Source organism: Poeciliopsis prolifica, unplaced genomic scaffold (assembly GCF_027474105.1).
Source record: "Poeciliopsis prolifica strain line A6 unplaced genomic scaffold, Auburn_PproV2 SCAFFOLD002, whole genome shotgun sequence".
NCBI classification, from domain to species: Eukaryota; Metazoa; Chordata; class Actinopteri; order Cyprinodontiformes; family Poeciliidae; genus Poeciliopsis; species Poeciliopsis prolifica.
The window spans coordinates 5,037,337-5,062,433 of record NW_026562377.1 but is presented as its reverse complement, the minus strand read 5'-3'; the positions used below and the strand labels follow the sequence as shown (position 1 = coordinate 5,062,433).

The 25,097-nt window shown below is 36.2% G+C and overlaps 1 protein-coding gene across 8 annotated transcripts in view; it reads left to right on the top strand.

The window, feature by feature from the left end:
• The window catches only part of sgip1a (SH3GL interacting endocytic adaptor 1a), a 71,401-nt gene that overhangs the window by 36,365 nt on the left and 9,939 nt on the right, over window positions 1-25,097 (top strand). For 2 of the 8 annotated variants that reach the window (XM_055052091.1, XM_055052099.1), the window contains 15 exons: window positions 5,638-5,701; window positions 5,929-5,953; window positions 6,570-6,632; window positions 7,362-7,425; window positions 7,983-8,155; window positions 12,953-12,964; window positions 14,685-14,706; window positions 14,820-14,904; window positions 16,517-16,602; window positions 17,308-17,388; window positions 17,966-18,040; window positions 18,371-19,135; window positions 20,030-20,151; window positions 20,381-20,534; window positions 21,701-21,760. In XM_055052091.1, the coding sequence (XP_054908066.1) occupies window positions 5,638-5,701; window positions 5,929-5,953; window positions 6,570-6,632; window positions 7,362-7,425; window positions 7,983-8,155; window positions 12,953-12,964; window positions 14,685-14,706; window positions 14,820-14,904; window positions 16,517-16,602; window positions 17,308-17,388; window positions 17,966-18,040; window positions 18,371-19,135; window positions 20,030-20,151; window positions 20,381-20,534; window positions 21,701-21,760 (1,851 nt within the window). Of the gene's footprint in view, window positions 1-5,637; window positions 5,702-5,928; window positions 5,954-6,085; window positions 6,107-6,554; window positions 6,633-7,361; window positions 7,426-7,982; window positions 8,156-12,952; window positions 12,965-14,684; window positions 14,707-14,819; window positions 14,905-16,516; window positions 16,603-17,307; window positions 17,389-17,965; window positions 18,041-18,370; window positions 19,136-20,029; window positions 20,152-20,380; window positions 20,535-21,700; window positions 21,761-25,097 lie in introns of all 8 variants that reach the window. The other 6 variants (XM_055052108.1, XM_055052127.1, XM_055052074.1 and 3 more) reach the window with 5 other exon arrangements.

Here is a 25,097-nt window from a genome sequence, read left to right as displayed (position 1 = left end):
AAACCCAGCTTGCAAGTTGAATATTGTGGAGAAACATTTAAATATGTATTTTTATATTTCCATAGGACATGTTGCTGAGTGCATTTGCAATCTTTAGTCTGACATTGTATGTTGATTTTCCACTAATGGCCTCTTCCTTGCTGAATCGTCCGTCAGATGATGAATTACATTAATCTCCATTGGTTTCATGCGCACTTTTACTTTGTTCTGGGGTTGATTTGCACATTTTATCATAAAACACATTTAGTTTTGCAACTCAAAACCCATTTCCATGCTGAATAGTGTGATGACTAGACATTATCAGAACATTTGTACTTGTTTAAAGTGATTTAAAGAGATTAGTATGTCACCTTGATACATCATACAGGAAGTGGTGTGCAACTCGCTTCCTAACATCTTGCCTGATTGTTTTTAAAAAATTTTAAACGCCTCCGTTTAAATCAAATGTTTCAAATTTACTATCAGAAGCTTAGAAATCCATAACACTATTTGTCCTTTTCCAAATTGCTGAAAGAAATAGCATTCTTTGTATATGTAAACTTTTGTCTTTGACAGTCTCCTTATCCTCAGATTCAACAGGTAGAAGATTCATTTTTTACTAGTTTCTAACCTAAAACCGAAAAACTTAAGTCTGATTTAATGTTGATGGTGAAAAGAGTGGTTTGGTACATTTTTATAGAGCGTATATTTTTCATAATCCTTAGGACCACTGTTCTTTACTGTGTAATTATGCTTTAAATTCTTAAATGCATAAACATCTATCTGATTAAAATGTAAAAGAAAGGCATTATATATAATAAGGGCCTGATTTCTAGAGTTTGGAATAATGTGTATGATTTCTGTGCAGTGTGGTAAGATCACTACTGTAGCTGCTCATGTAGTAACATTTTAATCAGAGATAAATGTTTTCTATCTGTCACTTCTGTTTATTCCTCTCAAGGACAGAAATCATTCTGACAAAGGATTCTTAAGTGTTCTATTTGCTATTTGTCACTCTGTTTGTCTACTTGACTTAATACTTGTCCATCTAGCTTCCTTTTCCCTTCTTACTCTTGTTTTTCCTTACTGCCTGCTCCTTTTTAACTGTTCTTTGTTTAGGGTTTTGCTTGTGCTGTCATGAAATTGTGCTTTCATGACAGCACAGTTTCTCAAAAACATAACATTTCTTTCTTTTGTTGTATTCCTGGCATGCTGTCCGCATGTGTATAAGGAGCATGTTCACACACTGAGCATGTTCACACACGCACTCCATACTGATTTAATGACCCAAACTTGAGGGGTTTTTTTTGTTTTTTTTTTCCAGTGTTATAGGAAAATGTATATTCATTTAACATATATTGTTGTTTTGTAAAGCCAAAGTCTTTATCTCTCTGCCAGGAGCAGAGAGATGTTCTTTTTTAAAGCTTCAGTCTTGTATAATCGTTCTTTCTGTTTGCTATGCAGAGCACCACAAGTCTCTCATTCAAAGTTTGGAGTGGAGTGGCCTGCTCTGCTCCTATGTAGTTGGCAGTGATAGCTGTGCCTGGCTGCCTGTTTGGCTGATAGTCTCATCATGTCTCCCCCCTTTGCAGAAGCTTGTCAACCAGCTCCTGTTCTGTCTGTCCAGAAGCAAATAAACACTTTGTGTGTTTTGTTTCTGTTTGAACACTGTTTCATTTTAGCTCACTGGTACAGCAAGGAATATAGAGTCCCACTCCTCAGATAAATGCTGGTATGTCTACGACTACTTTGAAGACCTGTGAGGAAGTCATAGAATTGTTTACCAATTCTGTCAAAAGATTTTCATCCTTCCAGGCATTTGTTCATCCATTTTTTTTCATTTGTTAATTTGTCTGTTCATCCATCCATTTATCCCTTCATCCACCCACTTGTTGGCCCACTTTTTATTTTGTCTGTCCATCCTTCCTTTCCTTTACCTTGTGTTGTTTTCATTCCTGTCTCTGTTCCTTGTTTCCTTCCTTTTTCCTTCATTTCTATAGAAACAATTGCATGGATGGTTGTCATGGACTCATACAAAACCTATTTGTGTCTTTAAATTGTGAAAATCACCAAGGCCCAAAAAACTCAGAATTATTAAACAGAACATTTTGGGACTCTTAAAAATCCCTAAAGCACCAGTTAAGTTTCCATTGATCTTCCTTCCTCAAAAGTCTGAGGTGACATTGGATATTATATTTAAGTTGTTTTTCTGAGCCTCTGGATTTAGATTAGTTTCTAATCTGTCTATAAATCAGCAGAGTGAAAGCTGTGAAGTTGGGTCATCTTTTGAAAAAACTATATATTGAACAAACTGTTTGCAGTTTTGATGAGCATTTTATGCAGGTTGAAGGATGGCTCATGCAAAGCCATTAGCACTTGTTACTACTCCTGCTAGTACAGTTTCTTTAAATATAAGTATTCAATAGAAACTATCAAAGAGCCTTATATTTCAGTCTGAAGAAAAAATGTTTTGTGCATTTCTCATTGAACAATTTTAAAAACGCTTTGACATCTTGTATTATGCTTTGGGTTTCACAATACCGTTTTCCTATTTATTTGTAAATCACGTGGTCTTTGTTGAACTTATGTTAATGTGTCCTGGGAATAGCCCGCTATTTATGTTAGTAGTTGACATAGCATCATTCTGAATGGGAATTTTTAAACAGTGTGCACCACATAGTCTTTACTGTCTGCCATTTCACTTCTAAAGTGCTTTCTTATCCGCTTTACTTATAGCAACATCAATAAATAGATGTCATTTTACTTAAACATTGTGAAAACCTACTCCCAAATAAGATCAGCACATATTTCAGGATTTTCTTCATGGAGAGAAAACATTCAAAAAAAGTGAACTCAAGAGGACACTGAAAATTTAAGAACTAAAAAATTAAACACTCATAATAAATAGCCACATTAAAAAGAAATTCCAATATCTCCTTTTGTTTCCTTATACACATTTTTTTTCATTTATTTTTTTCTTGGTAGCAAACATAAATTTACACTAAGTGTGCCAAAAGAAGAAATAAATCAGTAGCTAAAAGATGATTTGAGAGTTTTTACTGATATGCATCGATAGTATTAGATTATGATAATTAGATCATATTTACACTTTCCCAAAACATCATGTGATGTATTCTATCTATTGCGGTTCTATGGTCTTCTTGTATATATTTGTGAATTGTATTTTTATTTATTTTTGTTTCGTGTCACAGCTTTTATTTTTTTCTCTGATCTCAAAAACTTGTGTTCTCTTACCTTACTGCTTTATAGTGATTGCACCAGTGCGATCTGTCTTCCCCTTTTTGGAGGCAAGATGTTTGTCAAAAGTCTTAAAATAGAAGTGCAAATGAGTTGGAGGGATTTGCATTTTCGACTAAACACAGTGACAATCTTTTTTTTTTTGTGAATATTAGCAATATTGCTTAAGATTATCAGAAGGGATGAAAAGTGCATAGCATTTTGCATACTAACGGCTTTTAAGACTCTTTCATATTGTTTTTTTTCTACTGGTGACGGTCACTTGCTTTACTTCCCTTTACCACCGTCTCTGCATCTCTCCTCTACTGTCTTCTGTTCACAGCTCTGAACACAGGTGTATGTGTGTAGGCTACTTCGTCTTCTGGACTGTACAGACTGCTGTTGATTAATTTGGGGAATGCTGCCACATCGTGACTGAAGGCTTGTTTTTCATTCAACCATTAATAAAGCTATCAACATAAAAAAAAATCTCCTGCCTCTCACGTCACATAAACACAATATGTAAAAATCCTTAACAAGAAGTAGTGTTTAAATTGAAAAAGTTACCATGAAACTTTGGCAGAAAACTTGGAATTTTTTTTATTTATTTCTCTCAATATTCTCATTGTTCTACTTTGTTTATTAAACGTAATTTATTATACTTTTCAATTTCAACTTTAGGCTAGTACCAATGTTGTATCTGTTTTGTGATCAGTAGGCATAAATCCTGCCTCACTGGACTGAAGTGTTCTCTTGTCTTTGCCATTTTTAGAAGTGCTTAAAGAATTGAGCTTCTTCTTATGATAGTTACTCCCCCAAATATAGGAAGATAAAAGTTGCCCAACATGCTGATTAACTTGAGAAAGCTGCTTTTTTACTGACCGTGATGTTTCATGGAATACATATCTTTACCAGAGACACTAAGAAGTATGGAGGGCAATGTAGCTGCTTCCTTTTTCTCAGCTCCTCCTGTATAAATTATATAACATAACAATAGTACAAATTGTACAACATAAATCTGCTCATCTGTTATTCTTCTGACTTTGCTTTCATTAAAGCAATGCTGCTTTCAAAACACAACATATGCTTGTGTCCTTGGATGTTGATAAAATTTTGTGTCAGTGCAGTTTGCAAGGGCTTAATTGTCTTGTACTTTGTCAGTAAAGATAAAGACGAAGTAAATGCCCATCTTCTGTAACATCATTGACTTATACAATTCAAATGAAACAGTTAGCTGAAACAGATGTGTTGTTGTAATTTTCAGACAACTACATTTCTGCATTAAATCTCCCCTTAACTCAGAAATAGATCCACCGGTTTTGAATTTGAGCACCATATGCAGATCAAGGACAAGACACCTTATCTATGTAGGTGTGTGCGCATGCTTCAGCTAGAAGAGAATCAAGTTCCTCATCAGAGGTATAGCGTGTAACTGCAGGCGGTATGAGGAAGAAACTGGTTGGTCTGTAGATTATGCGATGAGTTCTCTGCAAGTTAAAGAGAAGGAAGAATGAAAGTAGAGGACTCGGCAGAGACAGAATGGAGGGGGACAACTGGGCCTTCATTCTGGGTAAGAAAGAGGTGGGAGCATCTGAGATCAGTTTTTTAAATAGGGTTTTTCAGTTGATATTAAACTGTTCTACTGTCAAAGGTAGCAGATATAAAGTTGAGAGAAACTGTAATCTAACCTCCTTTTAAGGTGATGCAAATGCAAACTTTAGGTTCTAAGGTTGCTGAAATATAGTTGTTATTAAAAATAATACTTCAGTTAATTTAACTAAAGAAGAAGGGGATTTTTTCAAATACAAAACATATCAAAAAATTTGACATCAAAGTTTTATTATGTATAAATGTTTGTGCAGCACAAACATGTCTTTTTTGTTTAGAAGACATTTAGGATTCATTGCAACCACATTTTTGCACTATATAATTATGGACTTAAAACTTTTTTGTGTTGTCCTTATGTAGATTTTTCTCATTTGAGTTCCTCTAAGTGTGGTTCACTTTTTATTTTTTTTTTTTTTACTATTATGCAATATGCTAATCAGCACATTTTGAGTCTTGTGTTGTATGAATTGTAATGTATTGAACTTTCGACGTGTCCTACCATAGCTTCCTCCATCTATGCCCTTTAACTGTCCTGGCTCAGACGCTGGCTCATTGATTTTCATTTCAAATTAATTTTCCATCCTAAAAGGTTTCCTTAATAATTACAAGGCTGCCGTTCAATCTGTAATGGCCATGGACACATTTATAGTTTTAGCAGGGTTTTTCTTCGCAGCGATGCAGCCAGTCAATAAAGAATACATGATAATATTGCCTTTGATCCCATTGACATGGAGCCGATCCAGACTACCCTTTAAGCCTCCCACGCGAGCCCCCTTTTATTCATGCCTTTGGTTTCTCTTTGTGCTTTTTCAGGATTGAAAAAACGTACCAGGAAGGCCTTCGGGATACGGAAGAAAGAGAAGGACAGTGACTCTACGTAAGTCCACTTTTTGCTTTGCAATGCTCTGAACCTCGTACGAGGAGGAAGCATAGCGATGTGGATGTTAAAATTGATCTTTCATTAATGCATTGATTCATCTGATTGGTTTGTAGTATTTAAATTATTTTACCTGGACTTATTAGCAATTTAGTCAATATTTCAAATAAAGAGAACAAGAAACCTTTCATATTTCTTTCTCTTTTTTTCCCCTTTATGTGAAACAGAGGGTCTCCAGACAGAGATGGTGGTGTAAGTAACAGTCAATATAGTTGCATTTATTTTCAAATCAAGATTTTTTTACAAGCTCAGACTTTCTGAAGGGAGCTGAATCTGGTGAACACTAAATAAATAATTTATTTTTGTGTTGTTTTTGCTTGCCAGGAACCCCAAGAGGTTGAATCGGTACTGAACTCAGCCTTTTAGAATAGACAAGCTTTTAGAGTAGCACTGTGTCTGGATAGAATTTAGTATCAGTAAAAACACTGCAGCTTGTTATTTATTCCATCAGTCTCCCACTGAGCTTTACTCCCTGAGCTATTATTTCATTAACAAGCTGTCAGAATCACATAGTAGATGAAAATCAGTGCAATGTTTGGAGCAAAAATACTTCTGTCTTCATAATTAACCTTTTTTGTTCAAATATGGCTTATAAAAAGCTAAATATTGATGATAGTGTTATTTTAATAACCCAAAGCTTCAGAAAAGTGGAAAAATCTGAAAACAGAATAGTGTCTGAGAAAAAGAATCTAATTGCACAAGAATCCTGCTGAGTTGTTCTTTGCAATAGATACAGTGGATTCTTACATAACTCACTCTTTCTTCAGTGTCTGTAGGGATTTTAATCAAACAGCTTCTGTCTTCTCAGTCTCAGAAGAAGACAAATGGAGCCCCAAATGGCTTCTATGGAGATATCGACTGGGAAAGATATGTAAGTAAAGTTATTTAGTTGAAGTTGAAAAATAACCATCAATAAAAACACATAATTTTGCATTAACATAAATAATTAACAGTAAAACCCCAAAATGATTTAATTGTTTTATGCAAAACAGAATAACAGATATTATTCCTATTGTTATTAATTCATTATATTTATTCTTACAATTATTAGAATGTTTCCTGTAATGTTTGATTTGATCTTGTTGTACAGGATTATCCAGGGCAAAACAGAAGCTCTGCACTTTCACCCCCCCACATTGAAAACGTTTCTGGTTATGGAAGAGAGCAAGAAATCATATGGAGCCTCAAGGCAAAATGAATGTAGAGATGGGTGTGCAGCGGTCTGGCATTAAAGCCAACTACGCCCCTCTTACACATACTTATGTAGAGGACAATTGGTGTTTGGTCTTGCAGATTTGTTCATATTTAGTGGTTTCTATACAGTTTTAATACTCTACATCAGGACCAGCTGACTGGAAGTGTCCGGAACAGGTCGAGGAAATACAAGGCTTCATAATAGGAAGTTTTAGCACTTTGCTGTACTTTGATATCAGTAACTGAGCTATACCTATATTTGCATCAGTCAATGACAAGCATGACTTTTTCAATTTACTGTTTTGCTTCAATGAACAGTATTTGTTACAACTGGAAATCCAGTGTGAACATTTGAGCTGTACTCACATTTATAGGTTTGTACTGATGTACAGTTTGTGTGTTTCAGAACTCACCTGAGTTGGATGATGAAGGCTACAGTATCAGACCTGATGAAGAGTCAGAGGAAGGAGATATCCTAAGCACAACTTGATTTACCAATGCTAGTCAATGACAAAATTCTTTCACATCTCTTTAAACAGATCAGTTGTTTTGTTTTCAAAGAATATATATTGATAAGATCATTAGAAGATTATGTACAACAGTGTCATATTAACAATTGTATTATAGTATTATACCTCAAATCTCTTGTAAAAACCTTTTAACCTTTCTGTGAAACATCACACTAATCAACTGGCATGTCTAGATTAGTATTATATTTTGTAACCTTTCAGGCGATGTTGTTTTTTGTCACCTTTTCAATGTTTCTCATCAGACTGTGCAGAGGAGTGATAGTTGCTTTTAAGTTTGGCAGCAACTGAACAACTAAAGGGACAATTGTTTGAACCTGAAAAGGAAAATATGTTAATTAAGAGCAGACACTGCATCATGAAGTAAAAACAGGGCTTTTGTTTTACCTATAATGAGATACATTTTAAAATGTTCCATATTTTAAATGGGATCCAAGTTAGAGGTCAAATCAGCTGTATTGTTTTACCTTTGGACTTTTTCTTTGACTTTGTACCCTCACCTACCAAAAAGACCCATTTCTTCTCTTCTGATGAATCTGAGGAGGAAGAGGACCACAAGAAGAAATTCAAAATCAAAATCAAACCGCTGCCAGCTGATTGTGTCTTATCGGCTCCTTCGGTTGATGAGCTCAAAGCTTCCATCGGAAACATAGCCCTGTCCCCGTCTCCTATGGTGAGTAACTCCAACGGTTATGCCCTTCTTCTGCTGTCCTTCATTAGCAGACTTGATTTGTGATGCTTTAAGTTATTGTTACATGTGCGTATAGCTCATTCTTGCTTCTTGTCTTTACTAGAGCTAGATGTTTTTATTCACGTCGCAATAAATTAGAATACAATCAAAAATATTGTTGTAGTCAACAGCTCCACTAAAATGTGAAACTCCTCTTATAGTCATTCATTTCATGTGAAGTGAAAATTTTCAAGTGATGTTCTAATCACAATTTTTACAAGTTTCAGAGGAAAGCTAATAATTTTGTTCCTAGCTGTATGTGTATAACATATTGACACATTGTGAATCCTCCCCAAAATAATGACTGAGTCCTCTCAAAACTGTGACAGTGACAGATTATTGTGCAGCAGTTTCAACCAAACCATTTTCTTCCACTCAATATTTCTGTGAGAAGCAAGCTTCTTTCGCAATGACCTATTGATGCTTGCAGAGGGTGTCAGTGACTATCTGCTGGACAAGTGTTGAGTCAACACTCTTTCCCATGACATTACTGCACTAAATGTCCTTTTTTGCTGTTTTTTTTTTTTTATTCTAATTTTAAGAAAAATGGAAGCATTTTTACTAGCTGTAATCTAAAACAGATTAAACAAGGACAAATGAATTCTTCAAATCCACTTCTCTGAGTCAAATTGGTCTAAATGACTCCCACTTTTTATAATAATAACCATACATTTCCATTAGTATTTAAGATATACTTATATTGAAATCATCTTAGAGCCATCTGCTTATCACTAACATATTATTTTAACAATATGTTTACCTTTTCATCAATAATTTAGCAGAGCAAGCGTGCATACTCTTTGGTTTGAATACTGAACTGAAAGCTATGAGTCATTTTGGAAGTTTTGGAATTTATGTAGCTAATGTGTAAGGCTATAATACTTTGTATTTTTTTTTCTTATCATTCTAAAGTAATTTAATGTTGCTCAGAATGACTACATCTTATACCACAAGTTTACAGCTGCCAGGCAGCACAACCTGGCAGCTGAGAACTTAATTATCTTATGCCCATCATGCAGTCTGCAGTATGCAGCGGGGTTCCTCAGGCAGCCCTCAACTTTTTTTATGCCTTTTGGTCTGCAGGCCTCTAGTCCTGTGTTTCCCCAGTCAGGACAGTTAGCTTAGGTGTCTGCTTTAAATTATTCACATAGGAAAGTGGGCACAATGAACTTGTGTTTCAGTCCACAGTACAAGGACATTACCTGTGGTCATTTGAGCTTCTGTCCTCAATAATTTAATCCAGCTTCAGTGGGTTCACCCAGTGGCTTTGTCAACCTTATTAGGTGTGAAGGTCTTTTTATGCTCTTATTGTTTGGGTTCATGTATGGACAGCTTTGAGTAAAACACAAAATAACAAATTTATTAGGATTTTTGTTCAGCTTTCAGTATTTGTAAGTATGCTGCAGGACAGAAAAATACTTTTTGTGGGCATATTGCTTAGCAGCTGCATTGTCTTATTAATGTTTCATTATTAATACTTTAAAAAATGAGGTTCTAAGTGTGCTTGGTTGTGTGACAGGTTTGGTCTTACCACTTGCATATTAACTAAAATTTGACCAAGCTGTTGACCAGAGAAGGGTATCTGCTAATTTTCCCTGGATGGACTTTGAAGGATCAGCAGCTAAAATACTGAAAAATCTGAATTCCTTTCAAAACTAAACTCTCATTATTTTCAAACACATTAAACATTGTGTTTTTTGAAGTTCTTTTCTCAGTTTAAGAATAAACAAATCATATTTAGAAACATGCTCTTTGTGGCATAAATGGCCATATTATTTTATTGTCTTACTTTTAATATTAGATTTATAATCACCACCTTATAAAAGAACGTCTAGTCCTTGTCCACATAAAAAAATCAGAACTTCTAGGTTAGACCCAAAAGAAGTAAAAAAAATCTTTACCAACCAGAAAATGCCCAGTTTATGCATCTAAGTCTATTCATGTAGACTGTTGGAGAGCATTTCATTGTATAAAACCTTAACATCCTTGTGAAAACTTTGTCGGAGTTACAAAGTGTTTGTGATGAAGCAATGATGATGCGGGATTACACCTTATTTCACACAAAAGCTTCACACAAATTATCTGTTGACAACTTATCCAGTTCTCCTCAAATAACTGTCAACAAATATGTGTTTACGACTGCATTAAATGGAGACCACTTTCCATATCTGCTTTGCTTGTGTTTATAACACCCTCTCAGCCTTCTAACATGCTGTTACCTTTTTCTCTTCCTTTGATTATTTTTGCTTTGCTGCCTAAAATGACCCTAACCCATGTAGAGGAGTCCGGTAAGACTCTGCTTTTTTATTGTTGCTTTATATGCATTTCTTAATTATGTGCTCTTTTAGTTCTAAATATATGTCTTACTTACAAATTTGTGTGCTTTGTTTTTGTGGCTGTTGACATGCAAACTAGATTTGGGGCAAAGTATAAAATCAGCTTGGAATGACATAATTACTAGTTAGTCTAGTAATTACTAGGTAAATGGCCAATGTTGAGTTTTGTCTACTTAAATATAAAGCAGATTTAGTACATCCCAGAAGTTCTGAATCTCCTTTTGTCTTCTTGCTTCCTAACTTATAACTCTTAATAAAATAAGAGAGGTTAAAAAACATGGAAGTGATCCAGCTGTATTGTGCAAAGGTACAATTCAGGACAAGAGTACAACAAAGTCCACAGTATTTTAAAACTAATCAGGGGCAACAACATCTGTATCGATGTCCCGGATCTTGCTGTACCTGATTAGGGACAACAATCAGGAACATACAGGTATTGTTCCTGTATGTGCAACAGAAGTAAACCATGTTCCTCATATGTCTGGACTAAGAACATATTGCAATGCAGAAGCTTTGCCTTTCCCGGAAATCATCCAGGCCTGACAGATATTTCCTAAAACAAACAAAAATGTTATGGTTGGATGAACAAAGTCCAACCATGAACTTTGTTCATGGTTGGATGAACAAAGTTTACCTTTGGACCACAATTCCAAAGGATATGGTAATATCATGCTGTGGGGTTACCTTTACCTTTTTTCAAGTGGAACTGAATTTATTCACTAAGTGTACTAAATTAGGAATAGCTTTAAATACAAATAACTTCAGGCCCAAAGCTAACGATTCCAACGTATTCATATTTTCAACATCACATTCACCTAAACAAATGAGTGCAACAGAGGAACATTAAGATTTTCAGATGACGTAATGACTGTTCAAATTCAAAACTGGCAGAAGATTTACATGATCCCTTGAGGAGAGCTGTCCATATGGGGAACCTTTGTTTGATATAGTGGACAGATCTTGCCAAGGCAAGATGTGGCATGCTTATAGATTCTCATTAAGTCAAACTGAATTCTGAAATTGAAGTTTCCTCAATCAGCGCAGATTAGTGATTGTATTTCCTTTCATACATTTTCCCTTCTTACACATTTGATTCTGCCTCTGTTAAATTGCACAGGTTTTATATCACATTAAAGATGGAAATATTTAATGATTTTTTATAACAGAGACTTTAGAGAAGCATTGTGCTTCTGTTGCTGCTCAGCGTTTTTAAACCACTTCCATATTTTTCTTTCTTGCTGTGCTACATAAGGTGCAAGAGCTATTTTAAGGTGTATTTCTGCTGTCTTTGACTGATCTGATTTTAATTAGTTTTGGTCTACTGGTTCTCAGTCCAAATACTGAGATTATACATTCTAAAAGAAGCAAGTATCGGGTCATACTGAAAACTGTTCGGACAACCTCTCAAAAAGCATATCTGTTTGATATTTTTTATACTTGCATTTATTCCAAAGAATAACTAAAGCTTATTTTTTCAGTTTTTTATATTTTTCATATTTATCATTATTTCAGTTTGGAGTAGATAGTAATATTTGTCTGCTTAAAATATAGCCAACTCGTCTGAGTTTAACAGCCACAATAAAGTAGTATTCCTTTATTCTTTTACAAATATCAAAAATAGTGTAGCATTTTAAAAAATATAAAATTTGTATCTACATTTTGTCACATGTTCAATATTTGATAAACCAATAGTAGTGCTTTAAATGGACTAGGGATTTCAGCTCTGATGCACTTCCTGTTTACGTTCAGCAGAGCTGCAGCAATTGGCTATGTCAGCCTTCACCGAGGTCTTTCCTTCACTACTTTATCCAATTATATGAATTCCTACCACCAGCATGTCCCACCCTCTGTTACATCACTTTAATCACTCATGGCTCACTGCACAACTGGGGCAAGCAAAAGAGTGAGAGAATGGAGGGAGAGATGGTTTCTGTGAGGTGGATCTGATGCGAGCAGATGGGGTGATTTCAGCAGAAATTAAAAAGTGGGAGAGGCAGATGGGAGGATACGTAGGGAAATGAAAGGAACCTCGCTGGGATTAGGTGGCAGAGTTTCTGTTTTAACAGCAGACTGATCAGCAGCAAATGGATGCAGGCGTTAAAGAAGCATAATTAACAAGGCGGATCTACAAGATGTTTTGGATTTTATCCAGTCGTAGCAGGCTGGCAAATGCATTTTCAGTGGTGTAGTTACAAACATATAGATCCGTTTCAATAAATCACCCTGAGCAATCTTGATAAAATGTTTGAAGAGATGTTTCACTAAATTCAACAGAAAAAATATTTCTCATGAAATACGACAGCCTGGCCCAAACAGTCTTCTTCTGATGCACATGCTGTCCTCTGTACTGATTTGTCACTCTCTGATCAGGTATCTCTTCTCTCTTCCTTTATGCTGGTCACAGAAACGTAGCCCGGTAAGTGTCCTTTCCATCTGTCTAACTGGGGTGACACTAAATATATCATATGACTTCCTGTACCCTTCAGCAAGAGCTGAAATTTTCTCAGCTAAAATAAGCATTTTAAAATTTGTATTTACTAATTCTTCAGATCTCTAGTCTTAAATATGTTTTAGTTTTCTATCTTGAATTACTATGTTCAATTTTTCTGTCTGCTTTAGTGATAATTTGCACTTTTGACAGCTGGCTCTTTGATGTCTCATTCCAGTCTCTCTACATCGTGTTTCTTCATCTCCTCATGTGTCCTCCCTTCCTTTCACACTCTCCTCTCACACACCCTAGCTAACTATGAATTCATGCTTCTGTTGGATCACAGCGGGGGGAAAAAACAATAATGTCTGGATTATCACCTTGTCAGCCAAATTTAAGACCCAAATTTTAAGACCCAACTGTCTCTGTCTCACACTTTGTGCTGTCACAAGCTACTTCTTACACCTCAAAAAGCTTATAACTAAAGTCTTATTAAAGCTTTGATTACAATCCACAATTTTCTTGTTACAGCAGGCAGCAGACGCAATTTTTCTCTCATATGAAACTACGAAAGTTTTTTTTTCTTTCTTAGTAAATAGTAGGAGTATGTTTTATTATATGCACATGCAAGTGGTGCTGATTGCAGTGTGGGTGGTAATACTTCAAGTTTGCACAGGTCCTACATGTTCGTCCAGGAGGATTTAACACTGCAATATAATTAAACTCAATTGAATTGTCTCCATATTTATTACCAACACTGCAATGACAAAATCTCACACGAACATTTTTTGGTCCATTTGTTCAGTGGGTTAAAGGGTCAGAAAAGGCTGAAGTAACTGTTTTTCCTAAATTCATTAATTTAGAAATTTAGAAAATGGTTTATTTAGAAAAACCATTGACTAAGGTTGATTTTATGCTTGGAGAGTTAAAGCTATCACAATTACTTAAAATATGCTCAAAGAGTTCATGATGCATTGTACATCCTGATCCGTGTTTAGTTGCTTTTCTGTCTTTGTTTCCAGATGAAACCTCCAAGTCCACATAGAGCTGCACAATATCAGATTGCAGAAATATCACAGTGTCTTCTCATTCTACTTTTCTGGGTTTACTTTTTAAACAACCGATTGGCATGTAGATAGAGATTTTGTTACAGACACTGGGGCCCCCAAGATTCAACTTTTTGCTGTGGTTCTCTGCAGCCAGCTTTGAAGGGAGGGTTTTTTCTTGGTGATGAGATTAACTTAGACCCTCTTAAATCCTTTAAGCCAGTTATGAAAAATGAGTTTCTGAGACTGGTCATATTTAGACTCCCAAGAAACCGAAAAGTAAAACGACATACTAATTAAAAATTCTTAGACAGTCTGTGCTCAAAAAAAACATTAAAAATGTTTTGGGTTTTTTTACATTGGCATTGTGAGGGGTGCTTGTAAGTTATGTAATTTTGTAGAAAACTAAATATTAATGGTTGACTTTCTCTACATTTTTCACCATGGGATTATTTTCCTTTAGGAAAAAAACTACAGTGAAGGACCTTGAATTATTGCCACCTAATCTTTGAACAAGCCTGAAACAGATTTTTTTTAGGAATTACAAATAAGTTTTTGCTTCATCTGAGCATAGAGGGAAAATGTAAATGTGTTACTTTGTACCTCTTCTTTTTAGCATTTTTATACTTTACTGTTTTTTTTTTCTTTTTTCCATGTGATAGGGTATTAAAAGGAACACATCTAGTAAGTAACATTCTTAATGCCCTTCAGTCCAGACTTGTATTTTTTTTTTTTTTTAGTAAAGCACTTAATATATGGGATATAAATATAAATAATGTTTTCTTTCATGCTCCCAGGTGAGGAAATTGCCAGGCCAAGGCGTGCTGTTCCCGCTGCTCCCATTGTGGCTCCCACACCAGCTCCAGCACCACAACCACCCAGGTGTGATGCATGGTTCTCACTTTATGCATTTTATTTCTGAAAATTGATCAATTGCTGCTTATGTATTAAGTAGTTTTGCCATTTTGTCATGTAAAATGCCTTCAAAGCATTTATCATTAAATAAAAGACTGTGTAGCAGCTGTTTTACAGTCCTTTACAAACAAAACTTAACTTTTTCCACATTTCTCACTGCAATCACAAGCTTTAATATTACATAAGTTCATTGGGATTTGATTTGATCATCCACTTGGAAAAAAAATTATTCAAGAGCTTATTTTAAATCAAATAAAAATCTGCTGTGTGACAGCATTCGTATTCAGGCTTGCTGAATAATTTCTTTGAAGAATCACCCCAGTACTGCAGTGGAGCTCAGAAGTAGGACATTTTTTTTTTAGATAATGTTCTTGATATTACTCTTTGCTCTTCTAACGTAAAAGACCTCATTGTAAAATTTTCCCACTTTTACCATCTCTTAGGAATTTTGAACAACTTCTTAGGAAAACAAAAAAACATTTTTGTTGTTCTTGTGGAAATTTGTGCACTCCATTAAGCTTGCAAAGCTGTCAGCCTGCACAATAGTGGTGTGTATTGAGCGCTAAATCTAATATTACTCTTGTGTGAGTGCCTAATAACAGTCGTTTATATTGTGAGTTTTGTGTAGGTGAATCATGCCGCTATGGTTTCAGTGGTTTGCTTGAATGTCAGCTTTCTGTTGTCCAGTTGTTTCAGTGTTCATTGTTTTGTCTGTTGAGTCATGAGGAGTCAGATAAGTCACATTGCCTCTTCTCTCTGCACATAGACAGAGATTAATCACTGTAACTCCACATGACCAATACATTTATTGCAGTTTTTCTTCTTCTCAATACTGGTGCAAGAGTTTTCACAACTAGTCCAAGAAGGTTCATGTATTTTTTTTTTCATTCTATGGGTTTTAAATAGCTTATTATATTCCACTGTTTTTGCTATCTCTCTACTTAGAAGCAGTGCATTTATAAAACTTTCCAAATTGGTTGTAATCATGTTAAAGAGGGCATTTTTTGCCAGTGGTGTACATGATCAGTGTAAGCAAAGTTTTACTGCCTGACTCTCACAAATTAAATGCTGGATTTTAAGTCTTGGCTTACATTCCTTAATGAATCCCACTGGTGGGCAGTTTGACAAACCCTTTACCAAAATAAACAACTGTTTGCAGAGAGTCGACCAAACAAGAGTTTTTTTGACCTTTGAGTTGGAAGACTTTAATAAAAACTAATTAAAATGAAACTTTAGAGATTAGTAATTATAAGTTAAGTACAATGCATTAATACACTTTAAAAAGGGAATAAAAGGCTTCAGATTTTGAATCCCAACAACAAAAATCTTATTTTCAGAAAATAACGTTTTTGCCTCAATTATTTGAATGGCTCCCTCTTTTTAACGAAAATTCTTGTTGAGTATATATGGATCGATTAACCCTTACATGCTATCATTAAAGTCTGGTGACAATTTTAATTTGTGATGACAGTTTGATGACTTGCAATGCATTACCTGACTAGCAGGCTTAAAATAGTTAACTGACTATTTGGTAAAATGGCAACACTTTTCTTTCTAACTCACTCTATTGCCGCTGCAGCAATCAGCAAACAACAGTCCCTGAAGACACCACAGCCTTATTTGGGCCTCCTTTAGAAACAGCCTTCGGAGAACAGAAAGCTGAAGGTAACTGATCTGATCCTGTATTCACCATCCCTTTATATCTTCTAAATGTGTCTATGTTTTTGTCTGGATTGATTAATGGAGACTTTCTGAAAATATTCTTGCTGTGTCTCTTTTGCTGTCAGCTTAGTTTTACAAGACTGTCAACACATTTTCTCTTCGCCTTCCTCTCATCTCTTTACATAATTCTTCTCCTCTTGAACTCGCTGCAGTAGTTGAGAATTTAGCATGTCTTTGTTAAGGTCAAAGCTGAAGATAACCCCCCCAAGGTTGTGTTTATAGGTATATTGCAGGTTGGTTAATACATAGTTTCTATTGTTACTGCTAACATTTTATCCTCTGGGTTTTCAGTAGCAGGCTATCAAAAAGCAATTAGCTATTACATAAGTTCCATCTCTGGCATAATGACCTCAAGTTGATATAAAATACCACTATACATTGATTCACACAGGTGTAGCTGCTCATGTGTAGTTCCATAATAGACGTGCAGTACTTATAAGCTTTGTTTGGCAGTTTGTTCATTCTGTATCATCATTTTTTTCTTCCAGCTAACACTTCTTAACTGCTAAGAGATTTCTTTACCTAATTTAAGACTTTTATTACAAGCTGATCATTTATTCCGTACTTTACGAAATATATGTTTAAAAGAATGAGTAACCCACTATTAATTTCTTTCACTTGACCTGCTATGTCCCCTCCTGCACTTAGTGGTTCTTTCTGAGCCCGATGTGTGGGGGACTTCTTTCTCAGAGCCTGAAACCTCTTTAACGAGGTCCTTCCCCACAGGAAGTAAGTTTCATTGTTCCACACTGTGCCACAGCTCCTCGTCTGCCTTGAATGACTGCACAGACCCACCCGCTCGCCCTGTGAACTCCCTCATCATCTGACTAACAAACAGACCTAGCAAACAGTCTTGATCAAACAGACATGTGGTCATGATCCTCTCCAGGTCCCACCAGAGTTTCATTTCATCAGCCATTACACAACCACAGCATTTATTATTGGTACACGTATGTTTTACAGCAAAGGTTCTGTGCTCATTTTCCACCAACCCCTTCCTCTTTTGGTCCCCTATCCTTGCACTTGGCATGATGTTGACTGAATTGTAAGGTTCTGTGCTGCATGGTTTTGTCTTCCCCTTGTAAGAAGTATTACTGTTTTTTGACAGGTGTTGTAATTCCTGCTATTTGAAAAACCAAACATTCGCTGTTTATAAGTTATTACAAGCTAATCTGCTGGCACTCTTGTTTTTTATTTGTGCCAGAAATCTGCATCCCGTGCAACACATCCTACAGTTACAAGAATATTGGAACAGTTACAATTTGAATCTGTGAACTATTCAATGACATTCTTAACATTTTTTCAGCTCCTCCTCCGCTTCCACCTAAGAATGTCCCAACTTCACCCCCAACAACTGGAGCCTCATCTCCTGATGCTGCTGGTGAGAATCATAAAATCTTTTAATGATAAACGTATTCAACCCTAATTTTATTTTTAACAACCTGCTGTGCATGAAATGGCTGAATGGACTTCTTTTCATAACATTAAATTTCACATAAAATGCTTTACATAAGTTTTAAAAATACTGTGCAGCACTTTGATGTAGTTAGTAGCTGCTTTATAAATAAATTGACATTGACAAGTAAAGACACAATTTTTAAAAGGTTATCATTATATAAATGTACTCATCAAATTTATAAGAATCAAGACTTTACATTCCAGAAATGTATAAATAAAGTAACATTCAATTTATCTCTGGTCTCTATTTCAGAACCATCAGCAGATGCAAATGACTCAAGCAGGAAGCCCTCAATAGCAGACCTGGACAACATTTTTGGACCGGAGGTGGCTCCCCCTGCTGGTGAAGAGATAGATGACAAGTGGGTCTGCTTCAGTGAACACTCTCCCGCTGGACCACCAGCACCAAAGGAACCTGCACCACATATGACCTCTTCACCACCCCCTCCTGAAGAGCCAGCACCTCCTCCACCAGCCTCTCCTCCTCCACCTGAATCCCCAGCTCCACTTCCTCCCCCCATCGCTCTTTCCCCAAAAGAAGACTCGCCTCCTCCTCTTCCAACTTCCCCACCTCCGTCAGAGGAGCCTTTCTTGCCTCCCATACATTCAGGTCCCTCCACACCAGAAGACAAGAATCTGCCCTCCATCACCTCTTCTCTGCCTCTTGCATCAAAGGAACATACATCACCTCCAGCTTCCTCCCCGCCTCCTCTTAGTTCACCTGCTGATGTCCCACCAGTCCCTGCCCCCAAGGATGGCACCCGTGAAGTGGTGACTCTTCCTTCTGAAGAACCTCCAGCTTCCTCAATCCCATCACCCCTTGTCTTCTCTCAAGAGGAGCAGTCTAAGAACACAAACACCTCTCATCCCAAAGAGGAAGGAGGTGAAACGATCACCTCTCCCAAAGATGCCAGCCAGGAAAGTCGGAGCACACCACCACCGCCTCCTCCACCTCCAACGTACCGTGCAGTAGTTTCATCACCAGGCCCCACAACTGGAGCAGGCGGGACAAATAGTGGTGAGTACTTACTTATTTTGGAAGTTCTCAGATGCCATGTTTTGATTTTGTATTGACTATAAAAATGTTTCAGTTCATTGGTGTAGAAAGGGACAGACTGCCAGTTGGATTGTGGCACCCTTGCTATTAAACTTGCACAGACTGAACAGTTGTTTGGAGGGGAGGGACAGTGTTGTTTTAACTCAGATGAATACTGAAAGTTATTTTTCTATAATATGTTTGCTGAGTAATTTGTTTTACTGAGTTATGATTGGTTTTTAAACTTGACTTATCTACAAAGCTTTGTTTTGCAGCGAAATTACTGTCTTATTGCGATTTTGTTACCTTTCTTTATCAAAAACTTTTTTATTAAAACTATAAACACTTGCTGTTCTTTCAGGAGAAAATTAATGGAATGTTCTATAAATGTTTTGAACTCAGAGACTTGTTATGTCCAGCAGCTGATGTATTAAAGACATAAAAAGTTGGATTTTCATTTTAGAGATGAAATAAATGACATCACTTCATGATGGATTACTAATTAAAGTTCATTTGTACTCTGATAAACTTCTTAAGTCACATTCACTGTTTAGAATTGATGGTTGACAATAACTGTCACAGGGTATTTAACATAAAACAATAATTGCAATAAATGGAACATTTTTCTGAATTAATAGCCACATGTCAAGGTGGGATTATAGTACTGGAATAATTTACCTTATTTTAAGGCTTTTGGAGCATATTTGTTATTCCAGGAAATGTACAATGCACTGTTCTTTGTCATTTTATGTGCAGTTTTGATTACTTAATGTTTAAGTTTTGTAAATTTCATTTGAAAAGTAACTTGCTGCAAGTGTTTTAATTGTGCGATTGAACTATATCTGAGGCTTGTTTGGTTTCTGCACTCATCTTCAGGTTCCTCCTCACCTGTAAGACCTTCCACCCCTTCGTCAGTCAACGCAACTCCACCCCCACCTCCGCCTCGGCCTCCTTCACGACCCAAGCTTCCTCCTGGGAAACCTGCTGTTGGAGATGTGGTAAGATCGACCTTGTATTTTTGTGCTACTAAAATCAGTTCTAAATGTAACTGGGAGTTTACTCATTTATCTTCCGCCTTCTGTTGTAAACAAGAAATCCTGCAGAGGTTGAAAATAAGATAAACACTTCCTTATATTATTATCCAAGCAGAACCCCATTTGAACATTAATTTAAATGTCAATATCAACTTATTTTTTTGACTTTTTCTTGTCTTGTGTCTATTTTTAGAACCGGCCGTTCAGCCCACCAATCCACTCGGCGAGTCCTCCTCCCATTGCTCCACTGGCACGAGCTGAGAGCACCTCCTCAATCTCCTCCACCAACTCGCTGAGTGCTGCCACTACACCCACTGTTAACAAGGAGTTGTGTGTGTCTGTGTCAGGTGTGTGAACCAGTTCTGACGTTTGAAGGTTCTGCTAATTTGAAAAAAAACAAACCTGAGAAATAGTCCACCTGCACTTGTGTAGCGCTAAATGTTTTATTCATTTTTGAATTTGCCTTCTGCTCTTGCTGCTTTTGTTTAAATCATTTTTTATATTTTGTTCTTCTATTTAAATTGAAGTGTTAAAAGACTTGACATTTTCACAGAACAAGTTCTTGACAAAAAAACGATTTTGTGTCAATTGGGCTGATTAAATTTCACACTTGCAAACATGTTGAGTGTGAGCGATAGGTGAGAATATGAAGCAGGGTGTTGATTTTCACTCGCAAACATTCTTGAATGAATTAACGATAGAGCAGTTCATATTCCTTTATCTAAATTTAGAGTCTGTGTAAAGGAGCCTGCAGTGCAGAGTTGTGAGTGGATAAAACTAATCTCAGTAGGCTGAAACATGGCTGAGTCATAGCAGCATAAAAAAATAAACACCATGGAGCAGAGGGAGTTACATAAAATCAGAAAAGTCCCTGATTGCAGGTGGATTTTATTCAAACTGATTTTTAGAACCCATTGCTTGAAAAATGTATAAAGGATCAGATGTTTTCCAGGTTTCTAAATCATATAATTATTACCTAAGGTATTTAAAAACATTCTGTATAATCATTAGTTATTATACAAACTGATAACTATGTGTTAGAAACTAAGTACACCAAATACAAAACCACCTGTAGACTAGAAAAATAAAATGTTATTTTATTTTATCCATCTTACATCACTGTGAAGAAATTTTGGTTCATTGCTGTTAACTGCATTGAGGTTCACAGACTTGTTTCGGCATCCCAACATTTCAACCTATCATGACTTTGACCTTTGATTTCGGTTTCATTCATTTTGTGGTATCTTTGGGTAATGGCAAATCTGTATGATAATTAGGCAATTTCTAGTCATTATCTATTTTCTATTAAAGTACCTTCTATTTAATTGTAAACCATTGTAAGCTTTTCAGTTCCACTGCTTTTAATTTTGACATTTTCCGCAGCTTTTTATTTAAGATCTCCATTTCTATTTACATTCTTGATTGTACGCTTATTTTTGTGCTTTTATTTGAAATTTTTCTTTTTTTGTTTGTTTTGCTTTTTTGTCCCTTTGTTTGCTCTTTGGCTTATCAGAAGATGATGCTTATGTAGACAAACTGCCCACCTTTGAGAGGCACTTTGATTCATTTGCAGGTAAAGTTCAACTCCAACAGAGCACTTGGGGGAATATGAAATACTATAGGAGTCAATATGAAATCAGTAACTTGTCCATTGACAATTTATAATTTATTACCACTACAATTAATATGAACTAATAGCCAGACAACAGACAATGCAGTTTTTTGGATTCATTCAACAAACTGTGCACTGACATTTGAAGAGTGGAGAAAAAATGTCTACATTGGACCCCATCAAATATGTGTCTTTATCATTACAGCTGGTTTCTGGAATGATACTCATTTATATATCCATATCCATTTATTAATATTTATGATGTACAGGCACATGGTCAGCATATGTAAACTTCCTTTTAGCACTGTGAGTATTAAGTGCTTTTTTTATTTTATTGGTTTCATATTGACTGCATAGCATTTTGTACAGTGTGGGTTTGGAGTGCTCTTTTGTGAGTTTTTCTGTTTGATGGTTTCTGCTGAGATTGATCTTGGTTGAGGACCTTAAAGGCTATTCTGGAGTGTTATGTATGCCATTTTGATGAATGTAAGTGAAAAGTGAAGGTATTTTAACAATAAAAGCAGGCCATTTTTCCAAGCTTATAACATAACATTAAGCTTTTTGGATCAAATACATGTTTCACATTGTCCAAAAAGGCCATGTTTTTGCCATTGTTGAAATACCTTGGGTTTTTTTTTTCATCCACATCAGTTTTCTTCATTCTAATGTGAAGAAATACCATAAATTCATGGTATTCCTTTTGCTTTTCAGTGAAATTTTCTCATCGTTTTGCTCTCATGCTCTCATATTTAAAGACATTTCAGTATTTATCTCACTATAATGTTGCATTTTTATCTCATCTTGTTTATTTCTCAGGTCAAAAATTCAACTAATAATGAAACCTGGTTAAATCACACAAGTTAAAAGAAATATTTGTTTCTTCATTCATCTGTTTGCCTGAGACTTTTCTCTCTGTCTTATGACTGTGACCGTCTTGCCCTGTCACCATGGTAGCCTCCTATCTCTCATATTTCAAGAGATTCCTTTCTTGTACAGCAAAGTCTCTCCCAGATTCCTTTTGTCTCAGTATTCAACACCAGAAATGTTTCTGAGTGTGCTGGGTTTCTGTGTGAGCTTGTTTGAAGGACCCATCATATGAGGGTTCTTGAGATCATGGAACACACACACATTCACAACACTCATTCTCACACACCGTTAGATCAGAGTCTGGTTTGGAGTCTGGCATGAGAATCAGGTCAAATTAGACAAGCAGCTGTTTTGTATTCATGTCTGTCTCTCTACAACTGGAGTACAAGCCTCAAGGTTACCCAATCTCACTGAGGTGCCTTGATCTGCGACTTCCACCTTTCACACATGCCACTCATTCACTCTCCAGGCACAGAGACCTTTGAACCCTTTCAAACATATCGAAGGACATATTGTGTTTTCCACATAATGGATTATGCTTATTTTGTTCCACCACTCTACATTCTTAGTCGGCTCACTCATTCATTAACAGCGATTTGCCACAAAAAATGGATGATGAACAAAAACCAAGTTTTTGCAATGCTGTTGAGTGTAAGGTCTGGATTAAATATATATATATATATATATATATATATTTGTATTTTTTATTTTATTGCTGTTGCAAAGAGTCTTTCCAGTTATACAGAATCTTTATCTTGCCCAGAAATATTTGTTTGTTTTTAATATTGCAATGTGTTTCTACTTAAGCTTCAGAATACCCCAATACACTGTTTTCCAACCAGAACAAAGCACTATTATCCATTTTTGCCCAATTTTGATGCTCATTTTTCTGATATTTTTATTTTACTTCTGTGTGGCCATCTCAAACGGTCAAACTATCGAGACTTTTGCTTGAAAATGAAGTCATTATAACCAAAACTGTCAGTTAAGCTGTAATGTGGTTTGGATTTTCTAATTTCCAGAACATGTTTTGGCTTCCTACATTGTTTCTAAAATAAATATTAAGATAATGTGTTGCTGTTGGCAAGTAGTGGGCCAAAAAAAAAAGTTTAAATGGGACACATGTCATCATTGGGGTTTCCTTCTGTGAAGGGATATGTGCAAGTTTAGCCACATATCCCTTTTGGGCATTTTAAACAGAATTTCGTTCTCAATTTTCTTTCAAAGCGAGTTCCAGAGCCTGAAATGTGGGTTTCTGTTCTCCACCTTTTCTTCTTGTGGTTTGGTCTCATGACTCCCATCATGAGACCATGATGTGATAGTTCATCACATCCATCTCTGCTGTTTCATAATGTGAAGATGGTAGTCTAATGATAATGTAACTATAGAATGGCATCAGAAAGGTGTACACTGGTCAGTTTCAACGTTATGACCACGGACATAATGTTGTCCGTGGTCAGTGAAAGTGAGTAACACAGATTGTCTCTTCATGTTAGACGGTGGGAAATACCAGATAGCATGCGAACATTTTGGTCCTCCAAGATGACGCGTTAGAAGTAGGAAAAATGGGATTATAAAAAGCTTTAGCTGAGTGTGAAAAGGTCCAAATTGTGACTACTGAATGACTGAATGACTGAGTCAGAGCATCTTCAGGATTTAGCTCTTCTGCAGTCATCCAGTAGTGATTGGCATGTTTATATTGGAGTTCAAGGAGGGAATTGCAAGATGTTCGTGTGCAGCTGAGACTTATTGGTGCCAGTGTGTGGTGAAGGCTTGTCCACAAGGTCCAACCCAAAGTTGAATTGCTACAGCTTAAACTGCTGTAGAAGTTGTTGTTTATTCCCACATAAAGAAGTCAGAATATGAAGCGTTTTATAGTTTGCTATGAATGAAAATAGCCAAGATGCCCATGCTGTCTACAGTCCACCACTCACATCACTAACAATTGGTATGTGAATACCAGAACTGGACAGAGCAATGGAAGAAGGTGTTCTTGCTTGGGGAAACGAGAACAAGGCATTGGGCTTTACTAGAGAAAGAAGCCAGCAGTTGAGGGTTGGCTTCACCTGCTGGAAAATTGACATATCCTTTGGACAATTTTCTGCTGGGACGTGACATTTGCTATCTACCTTAGTGTTATTGCTTACATGAAAACTGCATTCCTCTGTAGCTGTGGTCTGCTTCAGCAGGATCAGAAATGGTTTAAGATTACACCTTCAAATTCCCCTGATTTCAACTCAGTTAAGTATTTGATGGTCTGGACAAACGAAGCAGATCCCTTCAGATCCCATTTCTTAACTTAAAGTCTTGGAAGATCTACTGCTAAAATCCTTAGACGTCTTCAGAGGTGATGTTGCAACAAATCAAAGTTGTTTTGTCAGCAAAAAGGAACACACGAGTGATCATAATGTAAACTGCATAAATTTGAAAC